The 24151-nt window shown below is 37.7% G+C and overlaps 3 protein-coding genes across 4 annotated transcripts in view; 1 reads left to right on the forward strand and 2 right to left on the reverse strand.

Moving 5' to 3' along the window:
- LOC105841880 (disintegrin and metalloproteinase domain-containing protein 11) overlaps positions 1 to 13420 on the reverse strand; it is a 576915-nt gene extending 563495 nt beyond the window's left edge. The window contains exon 1 of the mRNA XM_062670757.1: positions 13090 to 13420. The gene's annotated coding sequence lies outside the window, so the exon portion shown is untranslated. The remainder of the gene's footprint in view (positions 1 to 13089) is intronic.
- A 4971-nt stretch (positions 13421 to 18391) lies between these two features.
- Positions 18392 to 19358, forward strand: LOC101736166 (large ribosomal subunit protein bL21m). The gene is made up of 2 exons (XM_004921517.5): positions 18392 to 18725; positions 18794 to 19358. The coding sequence occupies exons 1-2, from the start codon at positions 18668 to 18670 to the stop codon at positions 19264 to 19266; spliced, it is 531 nt and encodes a 176-aa protein (XP_004921574.1). The 5' UTR covers positions 18392 to 18667; the 3' UTR covers positions 19267 to 19358.
- On the reverse strand, positions 19290 to 23134 carry LOC101736870 (regulator of telomere elongation helicase 1 homolog). Of its 2 annotated transcripts, XM_021351046.3 has the most exons (2): positions 19999 to 23134; positions 19290 to 19467 (listed from the first exon to the last, which is right to left on the reverse strand). In XM_021351046.3, exons 1-2 carry the CDS (start codon positions 22784 to 22786, stop codon positions 19445 to 19447), a joined length of 2811 nt encoding a protein of 936 aa, XP_021206721.1. In that variant the 5' UTR covers positions 22787 to 23134; the 3' UTR covers positions 19290 to 19444. The 2 variants fall into 2 exon arrangements, with proteins under 2 accessions (XP_021206721.1, XP_004921666.1); XM_004921609.5 differs by having other exon boundaries at positions 19290 to 22786.
- Positions 23135 to 24151: the final 1017 nt, after the last annotated feature.

Consider the following 24151-nt stretch of genomic DNA (forward strand, 5'->3'; position numbering starts at 1 on the left):
GCCATGAGAACAAACGAGTCCATTCTAAGGCAGCTGGACATCCGAAAAAGGCTCTCTTCCATCTGCCGAGAACGTGTTTATGAGCTTCTTCGGATACATCATGCGGTCTCCCAGACATGAATTAGAGAAGCTCATAATTACGGGTCGAATAGAAGGCAAGCGCGCCGTGAGCAGAACACCAGCCAGATGGTCAGATCTGGCAAGAGAAGCACTCGGTGGTAGTCTGTACCATGCAGTCCATGCCACCCATGATCGAACACATTGGAAGTACGTCGCATCTGGTCGCGATCCTCAGTAGTGAGGGAACGATATAGAAGACACTATTATGGTTCTATTGTCAAAGCTATATCACAGATTTCGCCAGGACTACACTTTAGACAAATATTAATAAATATTAACAATAATAATCGATTCTCAATTTGACCACAGACTATATGCAATAAGAAAGGCATGCCTGTGTGCGCCCATACATGGTAGTGTCTGTAATGTTTTTTTTATTTATTGATTTAATGTATTTTTTATGCATAATTAAAAAATATTAACATTCTGCACTCCTCTATATTCCCTCTAAGTGTGGGAAATTTCATACTTCTCCGTCCGCGCATTTTACGTAAAAGAGAGTTCAAAGTTTTTGCTTCACGTATTAATTGTATAGATAATTTTCGACGACTTATCATCTTGTTATAGAAATAACGCCTGAGCATCGTCAGCAGTAGGCAGCTGACCACTTACCATCAGAAGGGCCTCAACCGAGTTCCAATAACAAAAACCAATAACAATGAAATTCGCAGTAACATATTTTAATCAATAAAACAATTCAGATCGATACGTGATTAAAATCAGATCGAAAACCATCAAGTCATGGCTGTATTCGTGGAAAACGATTCGGAATTCTCAACATCAATCATCAACATTATTATATATAATAAAAAAGTAGAATCCGGTATGTCTGTACATTGAATAATATTTATAAAAATAGAAAGTTACTAAAGAAGAGTAATAGAACAGAAACCAGCCATCCTTTTAATTATTGTCGGTCAGTCTGTTTGTTCGCGCACATCTCCGGATCTGGTAAATTAACTTCCGTGGTTGCTTTTTCAGTTTCAGAATTTAATTTAGAACCAAATACAGCATTGGTATATATAACAGGATAGCTAGCTAGCTATAACAGGATATTCGACAAAAATACATTTTTTTTTATTGCTTAGATGGATGGACGAGCTCACAGCCTACCTGGTGTTAGGTGGTTATTGGAGCCCATAGACACCTACAACGTAAATGCCGCCAGCCATCTTGAGACATGACTTCTAAGGTCTGTTTTTACAGTATAAAGGCTGCCCCACCCTTCAAACCGAAACGCATTACTGCTTCACGGCAGAAACAGGCAGGGCGGTGGTACCTACCCGTGCGGACTCACAAGAGGTCCTACCACGAGTACAGAACTTTAAAATTGCTATTAAATGTTAAAATCTACATGGCAAACATTATAATACGAAAGTCTGTCTGACTGTCACGCTTAAAAGTCCCGACTGAATCAATGCGAGATTGATCCCCGGAATATAGATTACCTTTCATCCCCACAAGTGGGCACTCGACACCTAGGTGATGTAAATTGTAGTTCCGAAGGATGTAGCTACGCGTAAATAGCTGAGGTCACTTATCCCGGATTCCAAAAATTCAAATTTGGCATCTAATCTCATACAAAAAAAATTAAAAAAAGCTTTTTCCAGAAAGCTGACCCGACCGTGCGGCTCTAGTGCCGAGATTTAGAATTGGCATTGCATTGGCAGGTCGATCTGTCAGCGGCAAGCGACGTCGCGGTCTGAGGCTATGGTGCGATAGACATCTACGCGGTCACGGAGTGACAGTCACTTGAAACGGCGATGTGACAACAAGCTAAGCGAAAAACATGTTTCGATTTAGAACAAAAAAAACTACATATTTTTTTTAATGTAGGTATTGTTTTCTGTCAAGGCTTTAATAAACAAGAATTCTACATGACCACAACTGCTGTGAGCAACCGACTATGATGATGATTGTTATTGAGTGATTAATTCTTAGTATACAAAATCTGAAGATACTTAAAGGACCGAATAGAAAGATAACTTTTTTTTAAAAGTCATATTACTATACAAATAATGTTATAGTCCAATTTTTCGACCTATACAGTCCTAGATTGATAAAAATACCGCAATGTAATGTAATAAAAATATTTAAAAAATAATATTACAATACGAAGACAATTTGAGCATCGTTTAGATAGTTCTTTTTTTTTATTGCTTAGATGGGTGGACGACCTCACAGCCCACCTGGTGTTAAGTGTTAAGTGATTACAGTCGTTTGTGGTTCATACAATAAACACAATACAAACCAAAAGCTATCATTCGTATAGACAAACATCGTTGGATACTTCGTATGTTTCTGTAAATATCTTTTGTCCTACGAATAAATAATATTATTTATTACGAATAAATAATATTATTCGTAGCTTTTGTATCTTTAAATGTAGTATGTTTTTGATGTCTTAATGTTAATAATTTTTGTTTTGCAAAAACATATAACAAATTATTATTTGACTAGCGACCCGCCCTCGCTTCGCTTCGGAAACATTAAAACACACATGAAACCAAAAAATAAAATAAAAAAAGTAGCCTATGTTCATCAGGGACAATGTCGGCTTCTAATGGAAAAAGAATTTTTCAAATCGGTCCAGTAGTTTCGGAGCCTATTCGAAACAAACAAACAAACAAACAAATTTTTCCTCTTTATAATATTAGTATAGATGAGATACACGGAAAAACCATAATGAATACTTTAGACACGTTTTTAGATTCAATTTCTCCGAACAACTCTTTCGTGTGACGGATTGCGTGTTCAAATCAAAGCTTATTTAAGACGACGATAACGAATTTTAATTTTATTTCAAACATCTCAAACACCCTTGTCTTCTTCTTCTCAGTCGGACACTCTTGTCAGAGTGGTCGTGGTTGCGTTGACGCTGTATGTGCAGTAGGACCTGTTAGGTCGCCCATGCTCCCAACAACCGCCATCCAGGTAATGCGCTTCCAGCTCTGGCGGTTCGAAGCGTTACGAGTATATTCGACCATAGTGGACTCAGTTGCCTTCTTTACTAGGCCAGTTCAGCGGGTCGGTGAGCGGCCGCGTGATCTTCTGCCTTCCACCCGGCCCTGGACTACCAGTCTCTCCATCGAGTGCTCTTCACCCTTATCACCCTTACCGTATATGTATATATATATATATATATATACCGTAGTCAAACACCCTTATCGTATACCAAAATCAGCGCTTTTATGTTTTGCTGTTTGTAAAACAAAGAAGAATCGACAAAACAAATGCATTTCCACTTAACGCGGGCTATTTAAGAACATTGCATCCCAAAACGAGGGGCGTGTTTGTAACGGGCGAACGCTTTCAGTGCTAATATCTGTTCCGGACATTAGTGCGAGTTCTTCTTGATGTATTTACATTCTGATACTGACCCACATTAAAAAGTATTACAGCTTTTATTTCGGGTAAGAAGAAAGTGAGGCGTAAACACGTTTTACCCGACTTTGGTCAGACCGAAGACGGAGTTGTAATTTTAGCAGCTTTATTTAGAGGCTTTAGTAACATCGTTTTGCATAATCTTGTTGCGAAGTGTTCTTTGAACGTTATTCATTTAACATCGGGCGAGCGGTAAGTTGACTATTTTTTTTTTATTGCTTAGGTGGATGGACGAGCTCACAGCCCACCTGGTGTTAAGTGGTTACTGAAACCCATAGACATCTACAACGTAAATGCGCCACCCACCTTGAGATATAAGTTCTAAGATCTCAGTATAGTTACAACGGCTACCCCTTCGAACCGAAACGCATTACTGCTTCACGGCGGAAATAGGCAGGGTGGTGGTACCCACCCGCGCGGACTCACAAGAGGTCCTACCACCAGTAATTACGCAAATTATAATTTTGCGGGTTTGATTTTTATTACACGATGTACTTCCTTCACCGTGGAAGTCAATCGTGAACATTTGTTGAGTACTCAACTGACTCACATATTTGTACTAAAATAAATAAAGAGACAATTTAAAATGCATTGTTTAATTGTATTTAATTTATACCATCGCTAAAGGGATTTAACCAGCATGGCCCCATCGAATACATTAACATAATTAATCCTTAGGGTCACACAATACTATCAAGTGCTTCTTCAGATCTCCTGATTTACATCTAGAGATTTAAAAAATTGGTAAATATACAAATAACAAACAAATATTTCCTCTTTATAATATTAGTATAGAAGTATAAATTAAAACAAACTATTCTCATTAAGCATTAATTTAAAATAATTAACGTCTTAGCTCGCTCAGGTAGTTACTACATCCCTGCTTATATTCATACTACACAGTTGAGGCTTAGACCTCACGTATCAAGGTGAGTGGTAGCGACCACTTAGGGTATCTATGGGCTGTGTGTTCTTGCAAACGTCAAACTAATAAAAAATATCTTCAAAAAAACTTGTGTCGTGCAAAAAAACACAAAAACAATCACAAAACACAGCACGCCGCTATCACGCGCTCGTAAAATTTCAATTACAACAACAACAAACAACAGGATCACAATAAAATAATAAGTTTTAATAGTTTCACGTCCACCAGACTCTCGTACGCACATACGCAAAGTTTAAAACAGTCTAATAATCGTTAATTGCGAGGGCCCCGGCGCACTTAACACAAACTAATCCCTCCGCCCTAACCCGAAACCGTTTAAGGATTAGCAGCCACCAGAACTAAAACACACAGAACAGTTTCTGATACAGACTTTATACTAATTATAAGTTGCCTCGTTGCTCTAGTGGTTATCGATCCTGACTACTGTACCACGGGATCCGAGCTAGATATTCGGTCGGAGTAAAAAAAAAATTCACATTTTTTATTTATATCTTCGGTGTGTAGACGAGCTCACGGCCCACCTTATGTTTTAGTGGTTACCAAAGCCCATAGACATCTACAACGTAAATGCCGCCAGCCACCTTGAGACATAAATTGGAAGATCTGACTTTTAACATTACAACGGCTGCTCCGCCCTTCAAAGCGAAACGCATTACTGCTTCACGGCAGAAATAGGCAGGGTGGTGGTACCTACCCGTGCGGACTCACAAGACGTCCTACCACCAGTAATTACGCAAATTATAATTTTTCCGAGTTTGATTCTTATTACACCCTAGCTGACCCGGCAGACTTCGTAGTGCCTCAATCGATAAATAAAAGACCTAAACTTTTGTATAAAATTAACTTAAAACAAACAAAAGGAATCCGCGCGACGGGGGACACATCAAAGGGAAAACAAAATTGCTATTGTTATTTAATTCCGAGTATTTTCATATTTATCTACCTTTTAAACCTTCTCTGGACTTCGACAAATAATTCAAGACCAAAATTAGCCAAATCGGTCCAGCCGTTCTCGAGTTTTAGCGAGACTAACGAACAGCAATTCATTTTTATATATATAGATTAGTTCAATTCAATCCACAATAACCAAAGTAGAGATTATTAATAAATTCTTATAACTGGCCTGGCAGGGATTCCAAAACCGCGCTTTTCATGTCTTACAAATCAAAGGTCATATGAATGTGTTAAATGTTTTATTTGAACCTGACATATTTAGTGAAGGCCACCTCTAAGGGATTTGTTCGAAATCAAATCATAAAACCATTAGAAGTAAATGTGTGCGTTAATGGCGCCGACGGCGATCGATTCCCAGGTGAAGTTCATACCGTAAACAAATTAACATGACATTAACTTAATTATCTATACGTTACTTTTGTGTTTACTTAAATTACAAAGGATTACATTCTTAATTGGGTGTTAAGATATATGAAAAAGGTGTTTAATGTATGTTGTTTAAATAAGCCATTGGAATTGCTAAATTCCAGTTATTAAATTAGTTTATTTTAATGATAGTAAACGCTAATTGATTAATACCAGTTACGATATTTAAGCTATTATGATTAGATCACTAAACAACATTTTGTTTTAAAAAAATATGGTTTAAAAAAACTAACAAAATACGCTTTTATAGAAAATCCAACTAAAAAATAGAAAATAAATTTTAATAAATTTGAATTAAAAATAGTGTAAGATAAAATGATTTTATTGTAAAAAAGCGTGATACATAGTTTCATAAGAGATTCGTTTAATTAACCCATTTGCCTATTGTATAATAAATTCAATAACAATGATACTTAAAGAACTCCAATCGCGCAACGTAGCTGACACGCATATTTTTTTGCGTAAAATGTTAATGTAAATATTTTAATATTGCAAATATATAGAGTTTTATAATTGTTTCTGCAAATAAGACTTAATAAGACTTGTTTGTTTAGACTTGTCATACTAAGACTTGTGTTTATTGCCCTTGTAGGCAGACGAGCATACGGCCCACCTGATGGTGAGTGGTTACCGTCGCCCATGGACTTCAGCAATGCCAGGGGCAGAGCCAAGCCGCTGCCTACCAGCCAAGTTTTATTGACACGATGACAATGACAATAAATAAATCGCAAATGATAAATTCCATTATCCAACGTTTCGCACGCAATTATATATTTTATGTAGTTGATAGCTTGTTGACGGAGGGGACAACGGTCTCTAGAGAGTGAGAAGCGACAGTCAGCTGTTTCCTGCTGCTATTTAAATATAAATCAGAGCTCCCTAATATAACGGCCGTCTGGTGTAGTGGTAAGTGACATGGTCACTACATACGGGGGTCGCGGGTTCGAATCCCGCCAAGGGAAGATATTCGTATGATAAATATAAATGTCTTTTCCAGGGTTATGGATGTATATTAAATATATGTATGTGTATAATAAAAATCTTATATTTATTTCCGTTATCTGGTACCTGTAACACAAGTTCTTTACGAACTTATCACGGGACCAGTTAACGTGGCGTGATTGTTAGTAAATATCTATTTATTTATTATTATTATATATCACACCTAAAAACATCAATTTAATCCTAATCACCCAACAATCAAGTAGTACTTGTTAGTAAGCACTTGAACATGAATAGTGTTGTTATTTTACGCAGACTATTAGATTATTACCATCTGGCTTACAGAATCGTTTTTATATTATTATTTCTGCCGTGAAGCAGTAATGCGTTTCGGTTTGAAGGGTGGGGCAGCCGTTGTAACTATACTTGAGACCTTAGAACTTATATCTCAAGGTGGGTGGCGCATTTACGCTGTAGATGTCTATGGGCTTCAGTAACCACTTAACACCAGGTGGCCTGTGAGCTCGTCCACCCATCTAATCAATAAAACATACATATATATATTATTGTTTTAGAATTTGTTTTAGAGTTGGTTATGATCACTGTGTTACCTGTCATCATTGTGTTACCGGCCTGCCTGCGAAGTAGATGGCTGAATGCCTAGCATGAGCTTTCCAATTCGAAGGGTTGAGTTGTCTATATAAGTTTATGTCTTAAGAAAAGTTTGTGGAATCGTGGTGATGTCAATGGACTCTTACAACAGCTTTAACGCAGAATGGATTATAAGCTCATTAACGAATTCCTTCTTTTAGCTGAAGTCGTAATGAATTATTCTTAGTACTAATGGCAACGCCAAATTACAGTTCCTTCAAACCGGTCATAAAAATGCGAAAGTATAGAAAACCACCCCACGACACTACAGTTAGTAAACAAGTGTCTAGCAGCAAACAGAAAAAGCTACTCAAATCACCATATTCGTACAATAAAAGATCACAAAAGGCAAATCTGTCATCGGATTCCGTGGTCCCACTGTATTTTACAGGCGCCTTTATAGGTCGGCAAGGTAAGGGATATTTTATACGGTCTGTTTTCATCCTTATTTGCATCCTTTATGCGCGATAGTGTCCCGTTGCTTTACGATCGGTTTTGTGACTAATCCTTGCGGTACATTTGTTTTAACAACGCGATTCCGATTCTCGATTTTCGAATTGAATCGATTTGCATTTACGAATTGAAAATTTTAACGTCTCAAGGCGTATCTCGGTATGTGCTCACGAGTGCTCACCGCTAACAACGAGTAAGTTTCTTTGTCATGTTATACAAAGTACATTAACTATATCTACATGGATCAAGTTTACCTAGTGTGCGAAGACACGAGTAGTTATACATATTTTTGTACCAATGCTCACAGTATAACCTACTATTCATCTTAAAGCATTCAAAGTCTCAGTTGTATTCTTATAAATATGTCGGAGAAGCCACAATCACCAACACCATCATCATACATCATAGGGGCGAACAGGGTGATCGAGCTAAGAGAAACATTGAGCACACCAATCACATTTTTTGTCCCAGAACAATCCAGAAATCTTCTCTTAACGCTAGCAAACGAAAACGAATGACAGTTCCTAGGACGGAGGCACCGCTCTTCAAGAAGGCTGGTCGGTAAGTGTGATGGCGTCTACGCGCCTCTATTGGCTAGGCTTAGCACAAAGTTAGCCGCCGACGATGCCGCAACCGTGCTGCCATCTCTCGGGAGTCTTGCTGCGTTTCGATTAACTACCAAACTGATGACCGTCTCTGACAAATGTAACATAGGTCTGCAAACTGTAACGCATCGCTGCACGGTACCAATAGACTGGATCCTGGTACCGTTGTAATAATACAATGACGCCAAGCAATAATCACAACATAGACTCCACAACATGAATACTTTGAATATTTGTTAGGAATCTCAATACAACAGAAAAAGAACAGCACGAATTTGATCATAACTATATATTTCTACTGAACTCTACGAGCTGAAAGAAAAGCGATTTAAATTCTGTATCGCCCACATCCGGTGTGATGATAGTGAACAGTAACATTAGCCCTAAACACGTCATTTCGGAACCTCCCGATCCACTAACGGTGCTTTTAGGTACCTCAAGCACCGGTCACCGTTCTCGTCGAACCCGTCGCTTGCGACGAAGGGCTCGGCGAGTAAGCTAACCCATAGACACAGCCCACTGAGTTTCTTGCCGGATCTTTTCAGTGGGTAGCGTTTCCGATCCGGTGGTAGATTCCGCGAAGCACTGCTCTTGCTAGGGCTAGTGTTAGTTGAGCCCCGTGAGATCACCTACTCATTAGGTTACGCTGGCATAACCTCTCAAGGCTACCAGCTTAGGTAGGAAAATAAAAAATAAAAAAGTAACATTACTATGATTTCAGTAGGCAAAGTAGAGGGTACGGCACAACCTGTCTGAACTTGCTTATTGATTGATTCACCCTGGTGTAGCGGGTTCGTAGCACCGAGACAACTTCGTAGCATTACGTAGCAACAAGCTACGCAACGAAATCGTTAAGGTTTCTGAACTCCGAATTAGTTATTGGATCCAATATTAAATTTATCATAAGTGCTGATTTAAATTGTTGGCTTAAATTTATATGGTAAATCCTAAAAGCGTAATTATCGGCTAGTGCCTTGTTTCATTAAAAAGCATAAAATCGCCTTGATTTTCTTAGGCTACATTTTAACTTCGAGCGTCGAAGAGGACGGAAAATCTAAGCCATTCATATAACTATATTTAGTTTCTATCATCCATATATCTTTAGCGTAATTATCTGTCAACCAGACGAGCATAGGGCTTCACGGAACTTGGCTACTACTATCCAAGAGACATCAGGACACCCAGGTTATGATAATCACTTTCCAGTAAAGAACAGTAACACGAAAATAAAATTCTACAACACCCTCTTATAACACGATACTTCTGCAACACGATAAAGAGATTTTTGTTAAAAAAATACATTTAAAAAATTACGTTATGCACTATGAACACACAATATATTGGAATAACCTAAATTTTACTGCTTATTTTTTACGTATAATAAGTAAAAAAAATACATACGGGCATAGCTGAGATGATTCATTCAGAAAATTTACTCTCCTTTTTGGCTCCTTACTGCCTTCTGATCTCAAATAACATGGCTTCGCACAACACGGGACGTTGTAGGAACGTATTTACCGTGTTAAAGGAGATTATAAAATTATTTTGTCTTAACCAATATATTTCTTACTAACCTAATAGGTGGATAAGCGTACGGCCCAACTGATGGGGAGTGGTTACCATCGCCCATGGACTTCAGCAATGCCAGGGGCAGAGCCAAGCCGCTGCCTACCGCTTAATACTCTCCACAAGCCTCGTTTGAAGAAGGACATCTCATAGCGCTCGGGAAACACCATGGAGGGGAGCTCATTCCAAAGCCGGATGGTACGTGGCAAAAGAGATCAATGGAAGCGCACTGTGGATGAACGCAGTGGCTCTAGGTAGTATGGATGTATCCTACTTCGGTGCGGTGCGATGGTAAAAACGAAATTATGGGATCATCTCAAACAATTCTTCAGAGCACTCCCCATAGAACAAAAATTCAAAATAGGGTACAAAACCATATGGAACATATGATACAAAATACAGAAAGAACTAAAGTTCCTCCGCAGACCCAGAGGTTCCAAATGATCTCTATACTACATCAATATACTACATAAATGCGAATTATTAGAAATAAAGAAACACATACAACAGCCCTATTATAGGATTTCATTCTGTGTCATTGTTACTAAATATATGTACACACAAGAAAAGATATAACCATATCTCAAATACCAAATATGTTTAACAGAGTTACTTACTCCGACCAGGACTTGAATCCTGATCACATAGTATAGGTGTGTCATCACTGTTGAGTCGATCGAATCCGCTTTAATTAATCGATAAAATTCTTATAATATCGAATTAGATGTCGTTGAAAATTAATTGGATATTGTTTGTACAAGGGGATCGGCAGAAGGCGCCTTCACAGACTCCACCCCGCACTACCGAAGTTCCTCTGTGTACTTAGTAATAAGAAATTAAATTTCTAAAATCAAACCTGTAATGATTTTAGAATCTCACGCTCAATCTTGCGCGTTTTATATTAACACAAATTGTGGAATGAATTAATATTGAAAGACGAAGAACGAAATTAGTTCTAAAAATTTAGAGTTAACTTACAAAAATTTTTTATTGTTTAGTTGGGTGAAAGAGCTCACAGTCCACCTAGTGTTAAGTGGTTACGGAGCCCATAGACACCTAAGACGTAAATGCCGCCACCTACCTCAAGACATAAGTTCTAAGGTCACAGTACCAACGTCTCCCCCACCCTTCAAACCGAAAGGCATTACTGGTTCACGGTACAAATAGGCAGGGCGATGGTGCAGACTCACAAGACGTCCCATTACCAGTAAAATGTACATATATATGTATATTTTAGAATCGTCACGCATTCGTTGGACGAATGTATAGATGTTTGGCGACAGTAATATTTAGATGTATAGGCTCTCTCACTTAATACTAAATGGATTAGCTTGTCTATGTATTTACAGCAATAAAAATGACTCGACACCACTTTGACACGGGAGTGAAATTCAACCTCACTAAAAAAAATAACTTTATCCTCTGAAGTCAAACAACGACCCATGTGATCGTGAGTGATCACTTTCGATCATGAGCATCATGAGTAATGCTTATCAAGCTTCGCTTAATGAACCTTGACTTAAGACACGTTATAAGGCTCAGAAATAACAGTACATTTCTAGAGAAGTTTTTTTTCATTTTAGAATCTTACAAGATAATCTGTCCGGCTCTTATTAAGCATTGATCTAGCCACCACGGCTTAGTACTCTTACTTCGACATTATTCGTTCCTAGTTAAGGTCTTTTTACCTTAATTACCGACTTAATCTTACCACTGACCTAATTTGCCCGCGACTCCAGTTGAATTTCCCGAGTTCAAATTTCGCACCGAGTTTTTTCTATTTTCCGTAAGAACATTGTTTTGTCTTATATTGTTCTCGAAAAATACATTTATCTTTCAATCGGTTCTGATGTTCTGAAGATCAATTCGAACAAAACACAAACGGGCAATAAATAAAACGCGATTTATACGTTCGGAATATCAGACTGAAAGTTCAATTTTGTTTACTTGTAAACTCTGTAAATAAAGCAGTTGATGCATTGCACTATTTGTGGGACTGTCAAGTGTGCGCGACATTGGCGGGACACCACGTTTTTCTTTTTAACAAAAATAATTCCCTAGGCGACGTTCACACAGTTTTATACGCACATAACTTATATCGGTTCTTGAACTGTGAAACAGAAACACATTGACGAAAAGTCAGTTGAAGATTTACTTCATATATTATTAGTGTGAATGTAAAATAAAGTGCTTCTTTACTCTTGTAGCATGAGATATATTAAGCATGCTTCACTTGCCGTACACTGGACGCTCTCTGGTTCACTGGTAAGCATGTCGTGCCATATAAAAGTATCATAAAACAAAGATTTATTAACGTTTGCGATCAAAATAAAAAGAAAAATAAAAAATACCCCAATATCCGTGATTAAGAAAATTATAAAATAAAAGTATTGGAAAGGTTAGAAATTAACAAAAAAAGACACCTGCTCTATTTCAATATCTTAGAGATTCAATATCGTGTCAATATCACAGGTTTGTCATAAACATATCAATTGGAAAATATGTATTTAAATTACTGTGAATATTTCGTGAAGAGGCTTATATTGTTATTATATGAATATGGAGTTATAGGAATATTGTTTTCAAATAGCCTGCTTTTTGGGAGTAATTTCAATTACGTTAGCTGATTTTCATCTCAAGAATCGTCCGCGTGCTGATCAAATGTATTAAATATATTTTCATATTTCCCGATATGTGTAATCTATGATACTCACAAACACATACATTAGTTCACCATTCGTCAAGTAAAGTTCAATAAATAATGTAACTCACAATTAAAGAAAATACATCGTTTCTCTGCACAAGAACGTTATTTATCTTCTGTTATCTTAAATAATTTTCGGCAGCCGAAGAGAGAAATTGTTAATATCTCCCCACACCTTTAGCAGCCAATCTCGTAAACTACTTCCACTTGTCGAGGGAGAAATTTATGAGCACTAAACACACTCGCTCAGCTCCCTATCAGAGTGATAGATTTCGGATTACGAAGCCTCCGGTAAGTGATAGGGAATCAACTAAAATACACTGGTTGGTTGTTCATACCTCTCACTGTAACGGGACAATATTCAGCAACATCAGGACGTCGACATGGCACACTTATTCAAGTCCTTATGAACATACAGGGTTCGGTCCACCGAGCAAAAGAGCCGGCCGGGAAGCATTCACCCGTGAACAGCAGCCGGGCTCACGAGCGCGACTGGACCGCGACGGGTGTCAGCGCACGTGGCGCCAGGGGCTGCGGGTTCGGGCGCTCATGGTGGCGGCACTAGACCGAGGGGAGGCGCGAGCACGCGACGTGCTCCATGGCCGTGCCCGAGCCGCGTCCAGGTATCGACCGCGACCGGCCGCGCGCCGCCCAGCGACTGACGCGCGACCCTTGCGCGCGCATCCTCCGCGCCGTGCCCCGCACCCGCCAACTTCAACTCGATTCTAAGAAAAACTAAGCCCGTTTTCCAACTTTATCGTTTCGACTACAATATTATAAAAGCGACACCTGACAGCCGAGATTGATCCATTGTTTTTTGACCCGCAATTGGTATTCAAAATTCGTTCTTGTGTTACCTTGAATTTGAAGTTGAAGTCTTTTCTCTCGTATTTCGACAGAACACGTTTTCGCTAGAGCACTAAGCACGTAGACATTAGAGCTATTTTGGCTTGCTCCGGACAATGAACGGTGGAGGCCTCGTGTTTATTTTTGGCGACGAAGGCTCCGTGCGAGAGCGTCGTGCCCTCTCGTTACCATGGCGACGCGCCCCAGACGCCGCCGAGCTTCCCCGAAGGGCGGCGGAAAAAGTCAAACTCATAAAACCGAAATTACGATACGGGACACATTGATAGACAGCAACAGAGATAGCCGAACCAGAGATTTTTAAATTTGAATTTTTAATAACTGATCCAGTTTTTGAACACGCGGTGGTGAGATCGCGGATCGTGAATGCTCGTTTTTTAGTGTATTTTATTGAGTGCCGAAACAAGAACGAAATCGCAACTGCAAGTAGATGAGCTTACGGCCCACCGGACGGTGAATAAACACTTTTGGACGCCTATGGACGTCAACAACGCCAGCGCCAACGTCGCAACACTGCCCATTATTAAAATTGTAAAAAAAAATTACCTCCAGAGGTCCTAGCTACAGCAATATAACACACGTACTTCTATCCTAGTACTGTTACGGCCCGGAGTGAAAAGAAACTTTTCACTGATTTATTGGAAATAGGAAATTTAAAATAAGTGGTACAAACAGGACGTGTTTCCGCGGCAAAAACCAAATCCACTCTAATTTAACTTAAATAATAATTTGCAATAAATAGTTAAAAAAGTATTAGAGGCAGCTTAGTCAGCAATTATATTTATATTCTGTTGATAATGGGGAAGATTACTAAGCGAGCACATAGCTAAGGCTTAGTAAGATTCGTTGTGATTTAAGGTGTGCTTTATTTAATTTGAGGTGTATTTTACTTAAAACATCTTGAAGTAACTGCGAGCGACACATAACCAAATTATCAGTTGTCGCGTCTGCCAATTTTCCAATTCACCAAGAATAACAATTTTGCGGGTGAAACCTTTTTAGAGTATAATATATAGAAACACTCGGGGAAGAGCTCATGCAAATGCCGGATAGATAATGTTAAGAAGAAACTGACTACAAATGGCACGTTAGTTCCAGTTAATGGGATGAACTCTGTGCCAATAGTGATGAGATAATTCAAATAATTCAAAAAAATCATGAGATCTTTTACGGAGACCAAAGCGTTGGAATCATTCGTGAGATCAAAAAAATTGACAATCAAACGGCCTTCTGGGAAACGGTATTCACAGGGAAGGATGTGGGTGGTAAAATAAGTTTTGCCAAAAAACCTTTTTTTGGGATGCGCCTAAGCACATAAAATTTAATATAGAACAGGCGTTTTGTGAATTCAATATAATGATTTTTTTTATTCAAACTAATTAATATGTTCCTTTATAACTTGTCTGTCTGTTTAATTGCATATCCGGGGAAATTGTCAAAAAGCTAAACAGATAATGACCAGAATTCGCTCGGCAGACATCTTGAAATCAGATTTTTGGTTAATTTTTATCCGGGAAAACTTACATAGTTAGCCACAAAAATATAGGTCTCCTGAGTAAAAAAAAAGCTTAAAAAAAGTTTCCTGGGTTTCATATTTTTTTTCCAATACTTACATTTAAGTTGTTTTTTTATTGCATGCATGAAAGTATACAAGAGTTCTTGACCCATTGGTTGGTAATGGTTACCTAGCCGGTAGACGTCAAAACGTGAATGTCACAGCCCTCCTTGAAACATGAGGTTGAGGTTTCATTTGTGTCCTACACTATCAGGTTCACTTGGAATTCAAATTCAGGTTCAAACTGGAACGCATGACTATATGACGCGGCAAAAATCCAGAGCCTTTGGATATTATCACTGGTGGTAGGACCTCTTGGGAGTCCACACGGGTAGGTACCACCACCCCGCCTATTTCCGCCGTGAAGCAGTAATGCGTTTCGGTTTGAAGGGTGGGGTAGCCGTTGTAACTATACTGAGATCTTAGAAGTTATATCTCGAGGTGGGTGGCGCATTTACGTTGTAGATGTCTATGGGCTTCAGTAACCACTTAACACCAGGTGGGCTGTGAGCAAAAAAATTTACACAATTTACCAAAAAGTTTTAAGGACCCCTTTTTCCTCTGTAGGTCAGCCGATTGTTTTTTTCACGGCTTGCTATGCCCTAACCTTCAGATACCAATAAAATTCCTATCAAAAGGCTTTTCAGAATCTCATGTAACACCTCAATCGTTACATTTCGCTAAAGGATCGGAATGTTTGAATCTATGAGTACGTTCGGAGGCTATTGGTCAACATCAAAGGCGTGGCGTCAAAATACGAGCAAAGGAAAACCGATAACCGGATTTAATAGCCCCGGGCACACCACGGATATTAAGGATAAAAAACCACGGTTGTTTCTCTGGGATGTGTTTTTAACTTACGCTGATAGATACCACCTATTTGAGCTGCAAAAAATTTTTCATTGGCCATACTGATGTGATGCGTGGGACAATTAGTTCCTGAGGAACGTGGTTCTCCACGATGACCTGGAGCTCGACCCCGTCAGTAAGTATCTACAGTCGGCATCGCTGCGCCACTTCGAGAAGACGGCACGACATGAGAACCCTCTTGTCGTGGCCACTGGAAACTACATACCCGATCCTGTACACCGAATGGTAAACCGTCGACGTCGCCCAAAGCACGTCATCACAGATCCTCCTGATCCATTAACGACAGACACAGCCCACTGAGTTTCTCATCGGATCTTCTCAGTGGGTCGCGTTTCCGATCCGGTGGTAGATTCTACAAAGCACTGCTCTTGCTAGGGTCAGTGTTAGCAACTCTCCGGTTTGAGCCCCGTGAGCTCACCTAAACACGGTAGGGTAAGCTGATATAGCCTCTCAAGGCTATCAGCATGGGTAGGAAAAACAGAAACAACGGGACTACTTCTCTATAAATCTAATAGGGATTTCGACCTTATTTCTCAAGACGGACGGCTGTATTCACGTTGTGATGTCTATGATCCCGGGAGCAATTTAAAAACCAGGTGGACTAAGCTGATTCATCAATGTAGTGCTAATCAAAAGTGTCATTTAAGTTGTTTGTCATATAAGAACTGCCTTTCATCATGTTGTGGACCACGGATAATCTTCCTCCGCTGGACATTTAAGATCTAAGAGCTGATTAATGTTTTAAATCTTCGGACGGTAGAGAAGATCTTTCATAAAAATAGTCGACTATTCATTAGGAGATAAGGTGGCGCGATACCGACCACCTCTACTGCTAGACTATCCCCTTATCTCGACAGAGAACTAAAGTCATCAAGACAGCTCAAATAGTCTGCAAGCTGAAGTTCTTTTTTTTATTGCCCTTGTTGAATAGACAAGTTCTCGAGTAGAGACCTTGCTGCGGAAGACGTAACGCGGGATGCCCTCTTGCTAGGTAGTGCGATGATCTCCGAAGGGTGGCCGGCAAGAGGTGGATGAGGAAAGCCGAAGACCAGGCTCAGTGGTGTGGATTGGGAGAGGCCTATGTCCAGCAGTGGACGACTGTGGGATGATGATGATGATAATATTACAGCAGCCACTCCTTACTACCTCTCTACTTTCCTCCACATTATCTTCAACCTCCAGAATTGTTTCTAAGCTCTAATTTTACTATTAGTAGATATTCTATGTCTTTCATAGCTAATGAAAAAGCTAAGGACATACGAGATATGGTCCAGATATTTGGCTCGCTGCGAAGCTTCCCGCCCGTGATCCGCCCGGTCCTCGGACACTGGGAGAATCGAATCGCAATAAAAGCGGTCGAACATTAGCGGACGTCTTTAAGGTATTGAACTGTGAAAAACACTAACCAAATCATATTAAGAAATTAAAGCGAAATAATTTAAAAAAATAAACTTATACATCATATTATAATAATATATAAATGGCTCATGAAGTAACCCATCATAATAAATAAATAAATATACAAATAAATAAATAAATAAATTTGAAAAACAAATATTTTCTCATTATTATGACGAATTGATAAATAAATTATATAAACAACATTTTGCATTAGAAAAAATATGTATGATTTTTTTCTAAGTAGTACAATACACATATGCATTTCCTTCATTATAAATCAATTCCAATTTTAGTCTCTTAATTATTTAGTGTATTCTATTCATGCTTTTTGTAAATCACTTGTGACTGTGATGACATCTACATTAAAAATTAGGAACTATTTGAGTGTGGCGCGAGGGGTGAACTAATCTAGCAAGCCGCATTAACTCTGCGTATCAATGTCCATCTCGCCGGATCTTCTTAGTGGGTTGCAATTGCGATCCGGTAGTACCTAGATTCACCGAAGAACTGCTGTTGATAGGAACAATGCTGTTGATAGGTTGCTAACAATTTTCTCAGGTTGAGCCCGGTCCCGGTGATCTACCGGTGCGTGCGAAATGGGAATAGACCAACGATTAGACAGGAAAAAAAAATTGCCGTCAAAATCCTTAAATAGAATGACACCTCTATATTATAACAATGTGCACTCTGAAGTTTTTTTGTTAGATAAACATAAACATGTAGACCGAAATTGGGTGAATGGTTTTCTTTGGTTAATTTAGTATTTCTTCGTTTAATATTAAACCTGTATTAACTAACCTATTAAACGATTAGCATCTGTGAAAATTCACAACTATTGGGAAATAAAACAAAGCAGTTGGACGCCGCTTCTCGGATTTTCCAAAAATTCCATCTACCGGCACTTAAAATGTTGTCTTCTTTCACCTCATTTAATTCGATTTCGTCACTCGCGCTTAATATTGATTCAATCAATTTCATTGCATAATCAAATTCATTTCTCTTTGATTCATAACGTGGCTATGGCTTTTGTTACACAAGCTTTGGCATAATGAGCAACGATCTTTTTGCCTATCCAAAGAAACATCGCTGTCAATATACTTGATGAAAAAATTGTTAACTGTCATTGAAATAGGTTATCGAATTTCCAAAATGTTTTGATTTTTAAATGGGAAGGAATTAACTTTAAACACATTGAAGTATTTAATAACAAATAATTATCATCTATCATGGCACTTCTGCGATCGGGACTGCAAAGGGTCGCTAATATATTTGGTGGAACACAAGGTAAGCACAACTAAAATTCAAATTTAACCTGGTTTTGAAGATGAAATTACAAATTAAATACATTTCAGGTGGTATTTTATCGAGATTCGTAACAAGTTTAGTCCCATCTGAAAACAAATCTGTAGCAGAAACATCGAAGGAGGTCATCGCTACATGTAATAAATTGATCGAACAAAATGCTTCAAGAAATTTTGCAATTGTCCACATACTTGGTAAACAGTGGCGCGTGACTGATGGTGATCTCCTTGTCGTCGAAGGCTACTGGCCACCAAACATCGGTGATCAAATAACATTGGATAAAGTACTTGTTGCTGCCACTAAAGACTTCTCGCTTATTGGCCGCCCATTGGTCCAACCTGGATTAGTAACGGTTACCGCTACAATAATTTCTAAGGGATTATCCCACACTAGAACCCATTTCAAAAAGAAGAGAAGGAAGCAATTTATGAGAATAAATTTTCAAAGAGCACAACAAACAATATTAAGAATAAACTCAGTGGAAATAGGAAACAAAATCAATGAGGGAAGAAATGATGTTTGACTATGATTAGAAATAAAACTAGCTTAGGTATTCTCATGTTTTATTTACTTTTAAAATATTTTTTACATAAATATACTATATCAATTTCACAATTTTAATAAGTTAATCACCACACCTCCTTGGCTGTATTAATTAAGACTGGCATAAATCATTACAGCTAGATCAACCCTGAGCATTATTAAGTTCTTGGTAACAAAATTCCTGAAATATTGCATAAAAATTTATTTCTAGTTTAGAATTGTTGATCATAAAAAGTGATCATTGGGTATGCATTAAAACTTTTAATAAACTTCAAATCCATGTTTTATATCTTTTACATCAATATAGCATGCAAATATTTAAATTATTTTTTGCATTGAACATAATTTACATATCTAGTTGCCTATCATGTTAATACAAAATTGCTCTTCTATCAGATACCACACTTTGATATATAAATTTATAAAAAATAGTTCTGAGTTAATACATAGATTAAAATAAAAATGTTTAATGAAATAGCTATTAAAAGGCTTTGCATAATGACTTCCCACATAATTTCTATTTTTACTGGTGCCAATGTAAAATTTAGACAAGGAACTTTTCACAATATAGTTAAACATACAAAACCTAAATGTCATGTGTCAAATTTAACTTTATCACAATATGCTTGAAAATTATTTTTATGTTCTTCTTTAAGAAATCTTTTCATGCCCTTCAATAAATAAAACATATTTCTGTTTTCAAATAGATTACCTAGGGTGGTCACAAATGCTGAAAAATCCCCTTCTCTTTTATAAGCTGATATTGAACCTTGAAATAATTTATATTGTTCTGGTTGTAATAAAACCTTTATTTCTTTAACAAAATCTACTAGTGATGTAGGTGCAGTTTTCTCTACTATGTTACTAGGTTCACTTTTCAAATTTTCATCAAAACCAAAGGGTTTAATTTTGTATTTTTTCTTTTTAGATACATTTGCTAATAAATTGTCTTCAGCAGTTCTTTTGTTTATTGCCACTAAACTCTGAGTTGAAGATTCATTTGCTTCAACACTTGTATCTAGAGCACTAAATAAATCTTTTGTTTGTTTTGGTCGAAATTCATTTACATAAGCTGAAGAATGAGAATTTTTGTAGAAATCCATTGAAAAATCTGCATACACTTCATTAGAATTTGGATATTGACTTACATTCTTTTTAGTAGATTTAACAGTCCTAGCAACTGTAATTGGAAATGATACTCCACCAACATTGACAGATTGTTGTCTGTTTGATTCATTTGACATCAACGGCTTTAGTTTTGGAGCAGGCAATGCCATTTCAGCATTCTTATAGAAGCGGCATATTTCACTGACAGTCTCACCAAATTTATTGGACACATTTATGTAATTACGTAGCCAAGCTGACAACTGACCTTTTAATTTTGGACTGTTGAATCGGCTATCACACAGAAGAATAGCACCATAATCATTCTGATGCCTTATAACTCTGCCAATAGCCTGATTGACGGCTCTAGTTGCTTCTAAAGAGTACCATTCGTCTCCTGACAAAAAGTCCTTTTCTTTCATTCTCAATTCGTCTAAATATTTCTTCTTCAATACAATTCTTGGATCCTTAAGAGGAGGAAATGGTAACCCAGTTATTATCACAGCTCTTCCATTCATATCAGCAAAATCCAACCCTTCTGACACTTTACCTCTACAAACTGCCATAAAACATGCACCCCGTGTACTTGGATCACTTATTTTGCTGTAGTAATCTTTAATGATAGCATTGAATGTATCTTTCCTTTGCGGTTCCACAAATATTGGTTTGATGCTGTTAATATTAGTCCAAATTCCTTCAGACTGCCACATTTCTTGGCATTTATTCATGATTGGGTATGAAGGGAAGAATACTAAAAGTCCATCTGGTACAACTCTGCTAAAACTTAATATTGTTCTTCCCAAAGAGGATATATACTTAGGATTGTCTCTGTTCTGATAATTAGAATTTAGTTGGACCCCATCTGGCCCTTGTCCAATAATTTTTACACATATTTGATTTGATTTAACAATATGTGGATTTTCTAACTGTACACCTATTGGAATACCCAGTTCAGATATGAGGGGTTTTAAAGGTGCTAAAGTACCACTTGTCAATATTATGCTTCTAACATTCTGTTCAAGTAATTGCTTCATGCCAAAACCAGGGCTGAAGCACCAGTAACTTAGTATCCTCTCTGTAGATTTAGAACTGTTCGGCTTCAGTGCACCCCAACCTTCTGTTTTCTTATTGCTTTTTTTATCCTCAACTTGTACATGTACTTTGTAACATAGCTTAACCCTTTCTTTGTGTGAATGACTAGTGCCACTAAACACAACATTTAGAAGATCTACAATTTTCTGCAACCCAACACCTTTGCGTTGAAAGGGTGATGAACTTGCTGTTGCTAGATATTGAATGAGATTCTCAATCATAGTTATCACGGCCATTTGGTTATGATCTCTGATTTCAGCCTTGGACAGCAAATCAAATATAAAACCACCTGGATATGTACTACCCTCTCTCCCAACTTCTATATCATCTACAGCCTTTTCAAAGGCCAGCATCATTTCTTTCAGTATACATAAATCATCACAAGTAAAATCTTTAGGTTGGTTACTATCAACTGTTGCATCTATCTGCTCCTCACTATTCTCACTAAAGCTCTTCATGACATGTGTTATTTCATCAATACACAGAGCTATATCTGTGGTCCTAATCTGAAGAGATGCAGATTCTTCACACATTTTTTCAACATTATGAGCCTCATCCAAAATAACAATGTTATTCATGAGTTCCACTCCATTTGCCTTTCTTGATTTTGGATCCAATAAATAATTATATGGCATAAATATTATATCAGCATCTTGTTTTAGCTCCTTCGATAAATAATATGGACAGCATTTTAATTTCTTTCCTACACCTACTAAATCTTCTATATCTAAAATATCATCACCTTTCACTGCTCTGTCATCCTTTTTAGATTCAACATTGTTATAAAAGAAGCAAGTTCTAGATTTCACTTTTAGTTGGCACATATTTACTTTATTGTTGTTGTTTGGTTCTTTCGAAACTTCAGGATGAATGCACATCTGATCTCGGGAGCCCAAGACCGCAGCTTTGACATGCTTGTAACTTGACCTCTTCAATTCCTGCATAGCCTGTGTTAATTGTGAATGTGTTCTGGAAGAATATATGATTTTAGGCATACCCCAAGACGCATCCTTGGATTTTCCAGTGCCAGATTTTAAGTTATCTATTAACTTGCCAGTAAAACCGCTGTGATCTGAAAAATTACCGACCTGCGCGTTCATTTGCAGTTGAGCCTTTTTCACTAGTAGCCATGCTAATGATGAACACAATAGACTAAGGGTCTTTCCAGTTCCGGTAGGAGACTCCAATATTGCGTTAGTGTTATTCTGAAGGCTCTCAATTACACGGCACATGTATTCTTTCTGCACATCGTAAGGGTCGAAGGGAAAACTTACGGGAATACCGGATATCATTATATCAGGCATTTTATTTGAGTTTCTTTAATTATGGTTCAAATAGTGTATCTTACTTTAAGTCGAGTCTTTTTTTCAGTTTTTATCATTCCTGTGCTTAGGTAATTAACATGAAAACTATGCACAACGGATGTCAGTTGAAAGAATTCAAAATACAAATTGTTTAAACACTTCAACCAATCTATGTAATATACACACGACGAATTCCATAGGATTTATTGTTTCAAACTATAAACTTCATAATAAGCAAATTAATGTCATTATTAAAATGTCATCATCACACTGTCAAGTTTCCCGCCAAAAGTAGTAGTCCCATTTTTCTAACTAGAAAGGTATAAGTTTCATACCATACAGCCAATTTACATATTGTTTACACTTTATTCAGTTTTATGAAAAAAAATATAAAACAAAATGAAATGAAGTTGATTAATTTGAGACATTAATAAATTGTGATGAAATTAAGTGAAACGAGACGAGGTAGGATGCACTTTAGTCTCAGAAAAATGTTTGTTATTTATTGAGAGTCCAGTGAACTAGAGGACCTAAACGAATATTAGATGTAATACATTTGCTTTGTGAAAAATAAAACACTATGAACTATTAAATTTGGTGTGGTTTTTCTTTAGATGAAAGAAATACATTTTTATAAAAATCAATCTTTTTTTTCCATACTTAATCTTTATAAATTCGACTGACTGGTGCAGTAGTTAGCACCCCTGACCGTTGCGCTGAAGATCGTGTTCGCGTGATGAATATGTTTGGTTGGTCATTATCAGGTTGTTTAATATTCATATGTGTATCTATTTAAACGTATTTAAGTATCAGTTGAAATCAGCTGATCGCCACCTCATTCAGGCCTTCGAGATGTGATACTGGAAGAAAACGCTACGAATCCCGTGAACAACATATCGGTCAAACATATCCATATTAAGACAGCTCTCTACCATCTGCCTCAAGAGGATATTTGAGTTCTTTGGCCAGATTGCCAGAAAGAGTGGTGACAATCTTGAAAAATTCGTTTGCCGCTAGGAGCGCTGTTCCAACTTCATACAATTTTTTTTTTCGCTTTATTGTTTGACGAGCTCGTGGCCCACCTGGTGTTAAGTGGTTACCGGAGCCCATAGACATCTACAATGTAAATGCCGCCACCCACCTTGAGACAAAAGTTCTAAATCTCAATTTTTACAGTACAACGGCTGCCCCACTCTTCAAACCGAAACGCATTATTGCTTCACGGCAGAAATAGGCAGGGTTGTGGTACCTGCCCGTGTGCACTAACAAGACTTCTTACCACCAGTAATTATGCAAATTATAATTTTGCGTGTTTGATTTTTATTACACGATGTTATTCCGTCACCGTGGAAGTCAGCGTGGAAC

The sequence above is a fragment of the Bombyx mori genome, chromosome 10, assembly GCF_030269925.1.
Source record: "Bombyx mori chromosome 10, ASM3026992v2".
Lineage (NCBI taxonomy): Eukaryota > Metazoa > Arthropoda > Insecta > Lepidoptera > Bombycidae > Bombyx > Bombyx mori.